General features: G+C 42.9%; 1 protein-coding gene across 1 annotated transcript; it reads right to left on the bottom strand.

Moving 5' to 3' along the window:
* Window positions 1–689: 689 nt before the first annotated feature.
* On the bottom strand, window positions 690–14,411 carry LOC134936118 (phospholipid phosphatase 3-like). The gene is made up of 6 exons (XM_063931027.1): window positions 14,120–14,411; window positions 10,662–10,819; window positions 9,429–9,700; window positions 6,101–6,158; window positions 3,415–3,591; window positions 690–1,273 (listed from the first exon to the last, which is right to left on the bottom strand). The coding sequence occupies exons 1-6, from the start codon at window positions 14,277–14,279 to the stop codon at window positions 1,178–1,180; spliced, it is 921 nt and encodes a 306-aa protein (XP_063787097.1). The 5' UTR covers window positions 14,280–14,411; the 3' UTR covers window positions 690–1,177.
* Between the last annotated feature and the right edge of the window lie 1,926 nt (window positions 14,412–16,337).

Raw genomic sequence — 16,337 nt, 5'->3', positions numbered from 1 at the left:
TAAATATTCTGGTAGAAATATAGGCCTTGGATCGGCATGCTGAGATTTATAGTTCCACACTGGCTGGAGAGTCACGGACCGTCTACCTTTGGCCTTTAGTATCGCAGTCTTTGAACACATCGATACCTCGGATCAATTTACAAATGACAATGTATGAACGTGGCATAAACCTCTGCATACAGAATGACTAAGAGCAAATATTATCTAAGCCTGTAGAAAACAGTAAAGAGGTTGCACAATTCTGAGGCACTGATTGTGTAAAATGCAGTCGTATCAGGTTCCCCAATTGCTTTGCGACGTGTTAACACCTGTACTGTATATCTGTGACGTGAATGGGGAAATATGCAGAGGCAGCGAGGCAGCTGCAGGACACACAGAAACTATCAGACCCCCCCACCCACCCCCTGCTTCCTCCGACCCCTCATCGTACACGCACACAAGACTTCAGGGATTAACTCAGATCACATTGAGGGGTACATTTACTAAGCAGTGATAAGAACGGAGAAGTGAGCCAGTGGAGATATTTCCCCATCAACCAATCAGCAGCTCTGTATCATTTTATAGTATGCAAATTATAGATGTTACTTCAGTGCTGATTGGTTGCCATGGGCAACTTCTCCACTGGCTCACTTCTCCGCTCTTATCACTGCTTAAATGTACCCCTGAGTGTTAATTATACACAACATTCATTTAAAAAAAAAAAACTTTATTTATATATAAGTGTGTTTCACATGTACGTGATTTTTCATTTTTATTTCAACCGACCAGCGGCTGTAAAGTCCATAGCACAGTGTCCCTGGACAGATGTGCTTTTTGCATCCAGTTATACAGTATATGATATTATTCCAGTTTATTCACTTAGAACTACTCTTCAACTTCTTTCGACTCCTTTAAATGTCTCTGGCCACACAGGCACTTGGGCTTGTCCCCACAGGAGGCGTTATTACAACATACTGTGCGTTCTTCCACTTCGCTGCAATAGGAAATTTAAATTCCCACGTCCCCTACTTGCTGACACATACTGCAAGGCGTCTTTTACTGACACAGTCCACAAATCTGCAATGTCACAGACTCTTGCTTAACAGTTCTGCAGAACGGTCTCTTGCTCTAAGTTCCTTCAGGGATGTCACTTCCACCTCTCTCCTTTTTTTTCCCCCCTTGACGTTTCTTTTGCCATTTAACAGTTGGTGAACGTCTCTGGGTTGTCGGCACAGGGAGAAACGGAAACTGGTTGTAAGCTCTTCTGCCGAAACATGTCAGAAATGTAAAAAGCCTGAAATAAAACAAAGAGAAAATATAAGATTATTTACAATTTACTACTTACAATGTTTTGCTGCTATTAATACATTGAAACTACTGTATATACAGTATTTGAGCCCTGTAATACCAGTGATTACCAATCAATACCTGCTAATGTCATCAGCAGCTGTCCACTGCTATTTTTAATCCCGTCATTAGAGAATGATTCTCTTCAAATTAAACCCCCTGTGGGCCGGTGTGTGAATGGATGTCCTTTGTGCAAAATAAGCAGGATGCACAGACGTTTCCTACATGCAGGACCCCACCTCCCCCCTTATAGCAATCACAGCACAGGAGGGAGGGGGGCGGATATTTACCCATTCTTCCTTTATATAACATTTCCTATTTCCCACTAACCCAAAAATAATCAGGGTGGGGGCTATGAAACCTATGTTTAGATTGTACTTTGTTTTCATTTATATCTACAGTATCTATATATTATCTATCTATCTATCTATCTATCTATCTATCTATCTATCTATCTATCTATCAGGATGCGTTCATGTGAGTGATGCCGGAAACCCGACACCACTCAGGAGATTGGCGCTGGATCACTGACAGCCAGTATGCCAAAGGGGAGTATCGGGTTCAGGGTTAGGGTTAGGGTTAGGGTTAGGGCCTGGGGGGGGGGGGGGGGGGGGGGGAGGGGAAGTTAGGGTTAGGCACTTGGGGGGGGAAGCCGTAGCTGCTAACCCCCCACGGGTTAGGGTTAAGGTACAGGACAGAGGGGTAGAAATACTTACCCCCTCCAACCGCCGGGATTTCATATGTATTATTTTATCTATCTATCTATCTATCTATCTATCTATCTATCTATCTATCTATCTATCTATCTATCTATCTACTGTAGCTATCTAGCTATCATCTATCTGTCTATGTAATTATTATTATTATTATTATTATTATCACTATTGTATGTTATTTTTATGGAACCACAGGGTATTCACAGCTCCATGTAGAGATTAAACAACACAATACTAATACATCAGTACATAATGTACGATAACACAGGTACAAGGCATTATAGTATCACTTTAGTGAAGTGCACGGTAGCAAGGCCGTCCTCAGGGTGGGACTGCCAGTACTCCAGTCCCGGGCCCAGACTACAAGGGGGCCCACAGGCCACAATGTGGATTGGAGCGCATTGCAGGCATAAGGGAACTGTGACTGCTGCATTCTGAATTTGGAGCCGGCTGCAGGAGGGGTGGTGTGGGTGGGGGGGCCCTGCCTATTCTGACAGTCCTGGGCCCCACAATTTCTGGTGGCAGCCCTGCACGGTAGTACTGTATAACAGTAGTATAATAATTAATTATGAGTCAGGAAAGGAGAAGAGGAGGAAGAACAGTAGATCAGTACTCAGTGAGCCTGCACCCAACAAGTGGGTAGAGAGGCAGCAACAGAGTCGACGGTGGGAGTCAGGGGAACAAGAGGGCACTGGTCACTGTGATAGTGCTAGGAGGGCAGAATGAGGGAAGAGGATCCTAAAAAGGGAGGGGTGTAACACAGGGGGTGAACTGGGATGGAGAATAGGTGGAAGGTCGAAGAAGCTGAGCATGGACAGACTGTCCATTTGGCACATCTACAGTAGCAAATGCCAGAAGGGCCGAAAGCCTGATGCGCCGAACCGGCTGCACGGCACACATATTAACCGAGTGCTTCCCCTTCCGGTGCTGTGCTCAGCCACCTGCCATACAGAGAGATGGCCTCTTGTGACTTGTGGCATAACCCCTTGAGTCTTGACCATGCCCCGTTGTCGTGCGCACATACCATGGAGTGCCAGGGATGTCTAAGAGCCCCAGTACATTCCTGGAGCTGGGTAATTAGTTATGTCGGGGGCTGAGGAGGTGAGTCGTTTAAGCTTGTTTGAAGGTGCTGGTGCTGCCGATAGGACGAGGGAGTGAGTTCCAAAGAGACGGCAGCATGGGATAAATTTTGGATGCGGTATAAGCGATGGTGAGACTAGAGTAGGGGCGAGGTGGCAGTCAGTGGATGAGTGTAGAGAACAGGATTAAGAAAATATCTGGCACAGGCTGATTAAGTCTAAACTGGATCCAAACATGAGTCACACAACTATAATTATTCCCACAACTCTGTATGGTTCCATTATAAACTTACCACCCAGTAAGCGACTAGTGCCCCCTGCAGGAAGCCAATGGCTACGTCAGATGGATGGTGCCTGTGATCAGATATCCGAGTGAATCCTGTATATAAGGCCACCAGGATCAAGACAAATTGAACGAGAGGACGTAAGAGCCGTGCTCCTCTCCATGTCAGCCGCACCTGCAGATAAAACTGGAGAGAAATAAAAACAGTGTCAAAAAAACTAATGAAGATCCCGGAGGATAATAAATATATAATAAATATACATTTTGCCCCTTGTTCCCATAATGAGAAAAAAACAGCAGCTTTGTCAAAGTACTAACAAGACCTAAAAGTATGTGTTTGGGAAAATGTGTTAAATGCAAAAAGTCTTACATGCTCATTTTAGTCACGCGTTTTAATGCATGTATAGATAGCAATGTGTACAAAATTGTGAAACGCGTTATTAACATTTTTGAGCCTTTATTACTATGTATTATGAGCAGTAAATGTGTTAAATGCATAAGTTCTTACATACTCATTTTAGTCACGCGTTTTAATGCATGTATAGTTAGCAATGTGTACAAAATTGTGAAACGCGTTATTAACATTTTCGAGCCTTTATTACTATGTATTATGAGCAGTAAATGTGTTGCAAAATATCCTGGCTGAATCAGTGTCACGAAGGTAGTGAAATGACTAATTTGTTAACCCAAAAACTGTAGTTTGCATTTACAAATAAAGATGCAACTTGCTTAAATTTTTCTCAAAATGACACAATGATATTGCTAAGACTCATTAGAAAATCTAAAACCAGAACCTGCCCCCCTCCCCCACCACCATTCAGGAAGTTATGTTTTGCGTGCAATCTTCACTTTCAGAATAATGATTATGAGAAAATAAACCACAAATAAGAAATTAAGAAGCGTGACTGAGGAGATGGAGCCGTAAAGTCTACATTGAAAATTCACCAGTTTCGACTATTTAAAAAATGAGTTCATTTTAGATTTTTAGATATAATAATGACATATTTTAAGTTATACAAATACAAGCACTGATAGAAGTTAGGAAATGCAATAGTAATTAGATGAATAAAGTGGAGATCACGTCTTCCCAACATTTTTAGTTTGGGGCACCAGGGTTTGGAGGCATCAAAAATACAGATCAGTGACATAGTGTCTCTCATTCATTGTCATTATTTTTGACCACGTCGCTCAGGTGCAGAGCTGCTGACATGGAGGGGCAGCAGTCGGCAGCTTCTTACCTGTGAAGCTGCCCAGTTGCTGCCCCGGCATGTTAGTTTGGAGCTGGGAGTTCCGTTCTTTGCAATGTGGTCAAACGCCGGTTAGGTCAGTCTGCTTCTTCTCCTTCTTGAAAGTAGACTATTTCAGATCCTATTTTTGATGGACAGAGCATGGCGCTTTGCACTTTTGCCCCTGCGCATCTGGATTGTGTGCTCTGTGCACATCAATATACACACTTACAATTCACTCGCCTCAAAGTGCAACCATATGTACATAGAGGTTGAAATATCTGAATAGACGCCAATACTTCCCACTTTATATAGTATACAGGGCTGTTAAAATTAAAGAATTCCTACTGAGAGCTCTCTGGAGTGAGTTCTAGCTAGCTATTTATTGAAAAACAACTAAAAATGTTGTTACTATCTGGAGATGAGGTGATACAGGTCATTTGAAGAGTGGAACAACTACTAAGGCAACACTACACCAAAAAAAGGGTCATCACCCTCTACTTTTAGATATCTTGGCCATCCTAATCACCAGACCTCACCCCAGATGACTTTTGGTTGTGGGTTTTTTGGTAGAATCAGGTTTATCGGGGAGGATGTCTTGCACTGAAAGCTCTGAGAGATAGCATTAGACGTCATGTGCTGGCTATTCCATCTGACATGTTACATTCTGCTATAAGCAACGTTGCACTTCGAATGGAAACTGTTGTTGACCACAGTGGAGGACGCATTGAACAATTGTAAAGCTTTTCAAGAGAGCCACATCGCCACATGACAAAAAAATGTCTATATTATGTTTGTTTATTTCAGGGCAAGATGAAAGCTTGTATGCTCACCTTTTTGCTTTAGTAAAATTATTATTCGTTGAAAAAAAAGTAGCATTCAGACAGTGTACATAAAAGAAGGACTCTGATTGTTCTGTCCTAAGAAAAGGTACAAGCCCTGCAGCCCGCCCTACCTAAGAGGAACCCCTTCTGTAGGAAGATTGATGTGGTGCGATATGGAAGTGTTGGCATTGGGCTGTAATACTAGTGTTGTGGTCTAAAAACTGGCATATACTGTAGGAACTATATACAGTATACTGTATATGCCAATTTTTCTTTAGCTGTGCTTTTTGTGATATTATGCTATTTTCCATACCTACATTGTACTGACTATATATAGGGGTTACTCCAGTAGGTCCATTTTAGTGTTGTGTATTAATGTGATTATCAAATGTATGTGCTAATAAATGTTTGTATAATATTATATAATTTGTTTGGTGATTATACATAAGTTAGACCAAATCACAGACCAGCGCTAACACCTCTGTATCGTACTGCATCAGTGCATATAAAACCCCAAACTGAGACATAATAGCCACATTGTATCATGCATGCTTTATAATCGCACTTCCTCTTGTAGCAAACCACCGTCTGATCCTGAAGTAGATTACATCGAGACTTAGCAGAGTCACACTTTGCATACACTCACCGAGAGGTAGAGCATGGTATACATGGCAAACGAGGCATGTCCGGAATAGAACGATTTCCTGAAACACAAGGTAATCAAATTGTTAACCATTAACCTTATTACAACTTGCCACATGTCAAGGGCACAGTATAAAAAGAGTTTAATGTTCAGTTTGTCTTCCATTTTCCAGAATTCTAGAGACAGAGTTGACCTTGGGGGCAAGATATAGTAGATCACAACTGTTGTTCCATCTGACCACTTTGGTTCCAAATGTGTCACTTGCTCAAGTCATAACCCCTTTAGCAGCTTTTCTGGTGTCAGCGAAGCTCTTTTAGTACTCCCCAAATTGGGAGTATCTCAGTTGTGCCGCAAGAGTAGGGAGCTGTGTGTAAGAGATGTTGCCTGAACAATAGTACCCATTCTGATAACCTGATAAGCTAAAAGTTTATTATTACAAGAGGGACTGAGGGGTCTATTTACTAAGGCTTGGATAGATGTAAGGTGGATGGAGGTAAAGTACCAGCCAATCAGCTCCTAACTGTCATATCACTGGCTGTGTTTGAAAAATAACAGGAGCTGGTTGGCTGGTACTTTATCTACGTCCACTTTATGTCCATCGAAGGCTTAGTAAATAAACGCCAGTGTCACTGAAGATACCTGTTACCTAAAAATTTAACTTTTCCTTTCAATAGAAGCCTTTAACTAGAAGGTAGGGCTGGCCATCTACCATTGATACATGCCAAACATCGGTGAAATAACTACCAATGGCCGATGGTTTTGCCATCGAAGATAGAGAGCCAATGGTTCTTTGCCATTGATGGCTATGTAGAACCAAATCTATTTTTTATTACCGGAGCTTAGCCCGGCCCACGGGCTACCCGCTAAGCCCCACTCCATTCTCATATTGGCCCATGGCCCGGGCAGCACCTGCAAACCATTGATGGTTCATCAAAGATGGTTTAAGTGCCATTGTTGGTTGAACCATTGATTGGCAGCCCACCGATGACCATCCCTACTAGAAAGTACTGAGACACAGAAAGGAAGGAGTATATTTTCTGTTACATTTGCACTGTTCTATTTTCTTCAGCAAGTCTGATATTCATGCTGCAGTGCGTTTGAACTTGCTAGAATAATTTTATACATGACTGCCTTTTTATGTCATTTCATACCTGAGTGCCTGCTAGAGAAACACTCCTCGGAATTATAACTCATTTCTGGTTGTAGTGAAACAAATACCACAGTTACATCCCTCCACAGAACTGAAACTGTAAGCTGCTTTTCTTTGCTACTTGGAAACATGAACTTGCTTTATGCATTCATTTACTTATCACAGATATGACTGAAACCAACACTACAGGCTAACTGTAACAAACGCCAAGTTGCCAGAATTGTTGGGACTTTCTGAGAGTCTGCCTGTTTTTTTAAAGCAGCAATCATTTACAATGCATATACACCCCGGATTTGCTTTGTAAAAGATTTCTACTTTCAAAAAACGAGCAGACTCAAAGAAAGTACCAAAACTCTGACAACTCTGAGGTAAATTTACTAAAATGGGAGTTCTATTTAAGGTGGGATGTTGCCCTTAGCAACCAATCAGATTCCACTTCTCATTTATCTAGCACCTTCTAGAAGGTAATACCTGGAATGTGATTGGTTGCTATGGGTAACATCCCATCTTAAATAGAACTCCCATCTTAGTAAATTTACCCCACGGAGTCTATTACACTTAGCACTACATATTTATATAGCTAGCATAGGCAACACAATGGGGTAAATTTACCAAGATGGGAGTTGTATTTAAGATGGGATGTTGCCCATAGCAACCAATCAGATTCCAGGTGCTAGATAAATGAGAAGTAGAATCTGATTGGTTGCTATGGCCAACATCCCATCTTACATAGAACTCCCATCTTAGTAAATTTACCCCAATGTTCTTTACATTGTTTAAGTACTATTAATAGCACAGACTCTGTGCCCTCCCCCCGGGATCTGTGTTTCATACATGGGAGGTTTGTTTTCTGAAAGTACCACTCCTCTATCTACCCTTGAATCGGTATCCGGTTTCTAAGTTGATTACACTTAGGTCGACAATGTCTAGATCGACCACTATTAGTCGACAGGCATTTGGTCGACGGGGATTGTAGGTCGACATGGTCACTAGGTCGACATGTTCTAGGACGACATGACAAAAGGTCGACATGAGTTTTTCCCAATTTTTTTTCCCATTTTTTTTTTTACTTTTTCATACTTTTACGATCCACGTGGACTACAACTGGGAACGGTAACCAGTGCCGAGCGCAGCAGCAGCAGAGCGAGGCACCTTGCTCAAAGCATGGCGAGCGAAGCGAGCCATGCGAGGGGACACGGTGCACTAATTGGGGCCACTATACGGGGTCACTGCACTAATTGGGGTCACTGTACGAAGAAAACGACACCAAAAAATATAAAAAAAACTCATGTCGACCTTTTGACCTGTCGACCTTGCCCATGTCGACCTATTTCAGGTGTCGACCTAGTCATTGTCAACCAATAGTGGTCACTCTAGACACTGTCGACCTAAGTCTGGTCGCCCCTATATACCACACCCCCTTGAATCACCCCTTGCCCATTGTACACTCACGTGAATGGTCTGAATTTATCCTAAAGCACCGTGTTTGTAACAAAGAATTAAATCGCTATGTAATATTTATAGCTAAAATTTAGGAACAGTCCCTTTAATGCACACACCAATTCCTTACACATCTGAGTAGCTTGCTATATACAGATGGAGCCCTGCTTATCTATCCCTTTAATAGGATTAAATGAGCCAGGGCAGTCGGACTTAAGGGGGGTACACACGGAGAGATCCGTGCTTAAAATCTAAGCAATCTTGCTAGATTGCTTAGATTTTAAGCACGGATCTGCCGTGTGTATGCCCTCCAGCGATAGCGATGCGCGGCCCCGCGCATCGCTATCGCCGATGCTAGATTGAGCTGCATGCAGGCTCAATCTAGCGGGTCGCTCACTTCACCGTTGTGTGAAGTGAGCGGACCCCCGTCAGCTTTCCCCCTCGCTCAGTACATCGCGCTGTGCTGAGCGGGGTGAGAGATGTGTGCTGAGCGGTCTGTGTTAAGATCGTTCAGCACACATCTCTCCCGTAAGTACCCCCCTTTAATCCCCTGCTGTAATGACTTAATTCCCTGCTGTATTGTTTTCTGTATTGTATTGCAGCTGAGAACAATACATGAAAGGCTTATGCTAAGAAACCTTGGTGCACCTAGGTGCAGCAGAGAAGCCTAAATGAGCGAGGCTCCATCTGTACCTCAAGCTCCTCACCATAAGCTCATTGTATTAGTGATGGCAAGCTCACCTGGCCTCCGTTACAGCGCGTGCATTCCCCGTACATGTGTAGACCTCTACAAAGCCCGTCGTACAGTTGAGAGCCTCTGGCTGGCACACCGATAGGAAGTTTGGCCTTAGACGACCTGCGCTCAACTTAGCAGCGTTGGTGATCGACTGTCCAAGTGCGGAGCCGAACAAGAAGGGAAGGAGCTGGCGGTAAATGCTGGAGAGATAGCTCGCTCTGGGACAGGAATTGGACCTGCGCTGTCTGCTGACCTCTTGACATTCCCCCAGTACAATCTGCAAGGGCGGAAAAGCATTGTAAGAGTCACCGCAATGGCTACCGGCCAACGTTCTATAAACAGCTGGAGCTTTACTCACACAATTATGTTTATTTAGTCATATAAGTCTGGGTTGGAGTGAGCGCTTGTGTTATGTGTTTTACATTACATTTTATAAGTTACATATGGTAATGGCAAATATAACTAAGGTGGTATCTTTTGCCCTGGCATCTAGGAGCACTTATGGCTCAATGCACTAAACAGATTGGAGGGGGCGTGTAGAAGCTTTCAAAGTACTAAAAGGGTGCGTCACTGCGAAACGCGTCTCAAGATGACAATGTAACAGGCTATTGGGATGGGGGGGACTTGTGGGTACTTGAGCCCTAGTGCAGGTTGCAAGCTGGTGATTAGGAAGGTCACTGGCTGCATCTAATTAGCAACACCCATCTAGGACACACCCAAATGCAAATATGTAGCGATGTACCGATGTCTTGCTCTAAAATGTGTTTCTTGCTCAGTTTGGGAAGGGGAAGGCTGCCCTTATGTTTATTAATATAATCTGACCATTGTTTGTACTCCTGACGTATGTACTCCGATGATTTGCAAGGGAAAGGAGGGTCACTTGCAAGGATCCACAAGAGAACTAAGGGACACGTTATGTGCTTCTCCCAGATTGTATTACTGCGGTGGTGTGTGCTACATGACAGGGGCCCTATACAATCCGGGCCGCTATAGTACAATTACCCCAAAATGCCAACCCAATCAGCTCCTGTCATGTTACAGGCTGTGTTTGAAAAATGACAGTTAGGAGCTGATTGTTTGCCACTTTATCTCCGTCCACATTATCACTTTCCACAGCTTGGTAAATAGACTCCTTTATCACCCTCCACTTTATCACTCTCCAAAGCTTAGTACATTTCCCCAATATCATCATGTTCAGCTACCAGCAGCTCCTATCTAGTAATCCTGCTGACACTTACAGGTACTCCAGTGATGAGAATACCAAGGCTGATCAGCAGGGTGTCGCTCACGGTCTCCTCTTTTGTTGCCGGGAAACGGATACTGACATCATCGCAGAAAAAGCCACGACGGACAGGAGGAACTATTCCCAGCTCGCAGATCAGGAATGGAATGGAGACTGCAGGAGAGAGACACGGCCCATTAATATGAGGCTCAAAGATCACAGCTACATACTATGTATAAATGGGACACCCAAGTCCAGTGGTAAATAGGATCAGTATATAGATAATTACCTATAATACATGACATTCCCTGGTCTGTTGTACATTTTCCTCACCTGCTGTCTAGTTGCATAGGGAGATGCATCAAACCTAACGAGAACACATGGAGATGTTGCCTATAGCAACCAGTCAATTATACTGTAGCTATCATTTTATAGAATGTACTTGATAAATCACAGCTAGAAGCTGCCTGGTTGCTATGGCAACTTCACTTGTCTTCTATAGAAGGTCTGAAACCTCTCCCCCAGTATTGCATAAGCACAGATCATGTGACTGGACGGTAAAACGTGAAACGGACCGTAATCTATAATACAGCCCGTAGCTGACTGATATCATTGCTGTAACTTCAGGCTGCACTGTATGTCTGATAACATTCACTGAAGTTGTGCAGACAGGCCTTCTCCCTTGTCTTTGGTTCAGTCAAAGAAAAGGAACATAAATGTGTCATATACAAACAGCATAAGTATATACAGTAGCTGTAAGATATAACCTACTGTATATGGAGAAGAGTGATGTCACTTGTGTCACATGACTCACTGGAATGTATATACCTGTAAATGACAGTAACACACACCTGGGTAGAAGGACCCCCTGTTACAGGATTCTTGTCATGTTCTATATGAAAATGTATTTATTATACGGAATAAAGATGCGCCCCCCACTGATAAATAAATTATATACTGGAAGTCACCCTATTTTAATATATTACTGTAGGAGTTGCAATGTTCGCCTTATGCTGATTTCATACCATCGCTAGCAGCAAAAGGTTTTGCTGTATGTTATGCATTAAGAAAAACGGGAAAATCTGGTGTTAACTTGTTACCTTTTATCGGAGCGCAGTTTAATGAGAAACTTCCTCAGATTACATACTGTAGGTCTCTTGGAGAGGTGTACTAACGTGGGCTGAGGTATTAATGTGGCCTGTAAAGCTTACTGCTGTAGCTAGTGTGATATGAGTTGTGACATTAGTGGTAACACAAGTGCTGGAAATGATAACTCCAGTGACCACTTCAAACACTACTGATAATGCACTGGTCGCAAATGAGTACACTAGTGAACGCATGAGACAACAGCCAGTGATATATAATTTTCACTAGTGCGGCTGTTTGTATCAGTTGTCTTGTGAACTGGCCGCTACACTTACAAGTCATAACACTGGCCCTATCATGTATATTATAATACACTTAGGAGTCTATTTACTAAGCCTTGGATGGAGATAAAGTGGACGGGCATAAAGTACCAGCCAATCAGCTCCTAACTGTCATGTCACGGGCTGGGTTTGAAAAATGACAGTTAGGAGCTGGTTGGCTGGGACTTTATCTCCAACCAAGGCTTAATAAATAGACCCCCCAAGTGCATGTATATATTGAAGCATTATATAGTGCACACATACTCTGCAGTGCTGCACAGAGAATATCTCTATCATTCACATCAGCCCTTGCCCCAGTGGAGCTTACAATCTACGTTCCATATGTACAGTCCATAGTTGCCTACCCTCCCTCATTCTGCAGGAGACTCCCTGAAATAGTAGCAATCTCCCTCACTCCCTAAATAGTCCCTCAATCTCCCTCAAAGAAAGAGAAATCAGAGATACATACATTCAAATGGGAACATCGTTGCCATTACCCTGTATTGGTTATAGGGCACAATGATCCCTATGGCTACATGCATTGTAAAGGTTTCTTGTGGCCACTTACAGTATATGGAACCTCCTGTAAAACACAATACACAAAAAAATACTGCAAAATATCACTGTCTTTTCTTCAACAAGTAGATCTTACTAACTTTGGGGATCATTTACATGTGGATGTAAGTCATTTTCATGACACGCCTCTCAGATGTAGCAGTACACATCTGCGCTGTTAGGTGTTACTTTTACAATCTCCCTGAAACGCTTTTTCAAAAGTAGGCAAGTATGATGTACACACATGTACACATACACACTAGGGTTCATTTTTTGTCATAAACTAAGTATGTTTTGGATAGTGGGAGGTAACCGGAGTACCCGTAGGAAACCAAAGCAAAACAGAGGGAGAACATACAAACTCTACACACATAGTTATTTGCTCATTAATTAAACTCAGTACCGGAGGGCAGTAGTTCCCAAACTGGGTGCAGTAGCACTCTGGGGTTCCTCGGGGCCCTGCATGGGTGCACTAAGTTGGTGGTCAAGGAACAATTAAAAAAAAATTATATTCAATGTCATAGACAAAACTAATTATAAAATGTGGACAAACAGCGAATCCTGTCCCTCGCCACAGAACTGAACCTTAAGGATGACATAATTTTTTTTAATTTTTTTTTTATAATAATAAAAAATTTGGCCTAGAATTGTGGCGTAAAAAAAAATTCTGATACTCTAGGGTGCCGTGATTCAAAAACATTTGGGAACCGCTGTCTCAGGGCATACACACCATAGTGATACAAACGGTAACACTCATTTTGCAAGTGAAAGTAGCAGACTACAGTTCAAAGACAACTCACACTAGGGTATGCACAATTATATGAAACTAGCTGCTAAAGTGGTAACACTGGTGATTGATACAATATATCATATAATATAGATATTAGCCTGTGATATCATCAGTTGGTGCACTAATCAGCAGCCCTGTTATCACATGGGCTCTATTTACTAAGCATTGGTGAGAGATAAAATGAACGGAGAAAAAGCACCAGCCAATCAGCTCCTAGCTGTCATTTTTCAAACACAGCCTGTAACATGGCAGTTAGGAGCTGATCAGCTGGTACTTTATCTCCATACACTTTATCTCTCTCCAAGGCTAAGTAAATAGACCCCTAATAGTACTAGCACTACAAGTGATATCAATGGTGACACAAAGGAAACAATGAGCGATACAAATGCTAATATTATTAATTAGTGATACAAGTAATGGCAAGCCAAATACATATGCACCCTGATAGTGATGACAGCTCTGGTACAGTAACATGAATGATAAAAGTAATCATTGTATCAGCCTTAATAGCATGAGATATAAATATAAACGTATTGATAACACAAATGAATAGCGTGTAATAGTATCAATAGCGCTACTTTAATATATAAACTCCATTTATTTCACTTGTCCTATAATCAGGCACTGGATGATATCGTATGTGCAATAACTAGGATCTACATTACACGGTATCAGTTACTATAACCCTTGTACATGATACACCATGGCTTACACAACACTTACCCACACACAGGCACAGCAAATCCAGGAACACCAGCGACCTCCTAGATCCTCTGGTGACTTTGGCTTTGGGCTGCCTGCGGGCACAGTGGCCTCCAACTGTCACTTTCAGGACTCTGGGGTCTGGGCACCAGTCAGGAGCGCCGCCAGGTGTTAAGTGCATATTGCCAACCACTAATACAGACCACAACGTGCCACCTGCCCTGGCCCTGTTTCTGTACTGTCAGTAAGCCTGGCACTGTGTCCCTGGTTCTGTGTCACACAGATCCTCTGCCTGCCCTGACCAGAGTGACTGCAAAGTTTGCTAGCAGAGAAAGTTAAGAGAGGAGAGAGGAAGAGAAGGAGGGGCTGGGAGGGGTGTATGAGGTGGGGAGGGGGGGCCAGACTGACATTGGAAGGAAAGAGAGGAAGAGAGATAACTGTATGTAGGAAAAACAATAATGCAGCTGTAATCTGAGCACTGAGTGGTCCCCACCCTATCATTCGTCTGCTTGGGACCTTGCAATCTCCAAGTGTCCCATGCACCGCCAGTCCATATGTTACTGAGATTTAAACTGAACTCTAGAATAGTTGAAGAAGTAATGTGTTGAAAAGCAGGCATGAAGCAGAGTGGACAGCATTCCCAGCTGTGCCAAACCTTCAGCATTTTGCCATAATTTGTCCATCCCTTTAGCAGGTGGATGTAGTAGCATCCTAATGTACTGTATATATGCAATTTTGAATAAGGCTCTATGTGCATACAGTAGCAATAGATTGTCAGCTCTTCAGGACAGCCACCTTCACACCACTTTTAGTTTTTCACTCTTATGAGAGATGAGGGAGTTTTTTTTTAAACTGTTCTGTGATTCATTTGCACGTTTCTCCAGCAGATTTTTGCCTGCACTTTTTGAAATCAACTAGATCTACACGGTGGAGTCACATTATTGTGAGCACCAGCTAATAGCCAGCGTAAACGCCGTGTGCAGCATGGACAGCAGCTAGATGGGCTGAACTGTCGTTTTAGACACACGTCCGGTAGCCCCCAGGTTCATTGTGACGGTGAGCTGCTGCACTGTAGCATGTTGGTCGGCCCTTACGCACCTTTGTAGCCGACATTTACCTCTCACATCAATGGCACGTGGTGCTCCGCAGTTTCCACGTCGGTTATTCGCAGTGGTGCCATTTGTCCAGTCATGATACACCTTCACCGCAGCAGTACGCGGATAGGTCACACACTGCGCTGTCAGAAATACTATCACCATTGGCCTGAAACCCAATAATCATCCCTTTTTGCAACTCGGATAAATCGCCCCTTTTATCCATGACAGCAAAGAGTGATATATGTTCAGACAGCCTATCGCACACCTTATATACCCACCAAGCCAGCACAGGACACGTGACGTACTTCATGGGCTATGCGCTGCTGACGTCAAATGTAGTAGACGGTTGTAATAATGTGACATCGACCGTGTATTAATAGACTTTCAATTTTCTGAAATACAAATTTGCAACTAGAATGCCAAATGGCTGTCCGGCAATATGGCAAAGTGAAATGCATTGTGTTACCGGAACTTCCCACCACTGCAAAATTACCTGTTCTGCGTCAAAATTGAATTTACATGAGATATTTTTGCAGCTTGAATCATCTCTAATGTTATACAGGGTCCATTAGTAATTCAAGAAAGGGATTATCTTTACTCTTCTCAGCATCATTCACGCTCTCTTGGGGGTAAATTTGCTAAGAATCGTATTTGGTCCCAGTTTAAACGTGCTGGGCATCGCTGGGATATGTGAGAGTTTATCAAGGTCAAAGACTCAAATTTACTAGGAATCATGGCTGACAGAATTGCGTTTTCCGATGGTTTATGCAATCATGATTAGTCGTGTTTGTTCAGAGCCGGCCCTAAGCATAGGCAAACGAGGCAAATGCCAAGGGGCATGCATTTTATACCTAGGGCTGTCTGAGCTTGACAGTGGGCAGCGCAGCTTGCAAGGCACCCAGGGCCAATAGGTCCATTACGCAAGATACACAGCTGCATATTGCGCCAAGCTGTAAGGATGCCATCAATGAGTAAATAAATTATTTCTTATATGGGGTGCTGGGGGGAGGTTGGGGCATAAAGGCATTACTGTGTGCATAATGTGTGGCATATGTGTATAAAGGCATTACTAATGTGTGGCATAATGTGTAAGGGCATTACTGTGTGGCGTTATGTGTATAAATTGTGCTATTACTGTGTGG

This window comes from Pseudophryne corroboree, chromosome 6, assembly GCF_028390025.1.
Source record: "Pseudophryne corroboree isolate aPseCor3 chromosome 6, aPseCor3.hap2, whole genome shotgun sequence".
NCBI lineage: Eukaryota > Metazoa > Chordata > Amphibia > Anura > Myobatrachidae > Pseudophryne > Pseudophryne corroboree.
The sequence above is the reverse complement of the archived record's forward strand: the minus strand, read 5'-3'. Positions and strand labels throughout refer to the sequence as shown.

What these genes read in the sequence shown, in the direction of transcription:
- LOC134936118 (XM_063931027.1), bottom strand. Translation starts at nt 14,279, where the DNA reads ATGCACTTAACACCTGGCGGCGCTCCTGACTGGTGCCCAGACCCCAGA. An exon ending in CGCGCTGTAACGGAGGCCAG is followed by an intron (nt 6,159 to 9,428) that starts GTGAGCTTGCCA and finishes CTTGTGTTTCAG; the next exon opens with GAAATCGTTCTATTCCGGAC. An exon ending in ATACCATGCTCTACCTCTCG is followed by an intron (nt 3,592 to 6,100) that starts GTGAGTGTATGC and finishes ATTTCTCTCCAG; the next exon opens with TTTTATCTGCAGGTGCGGCT.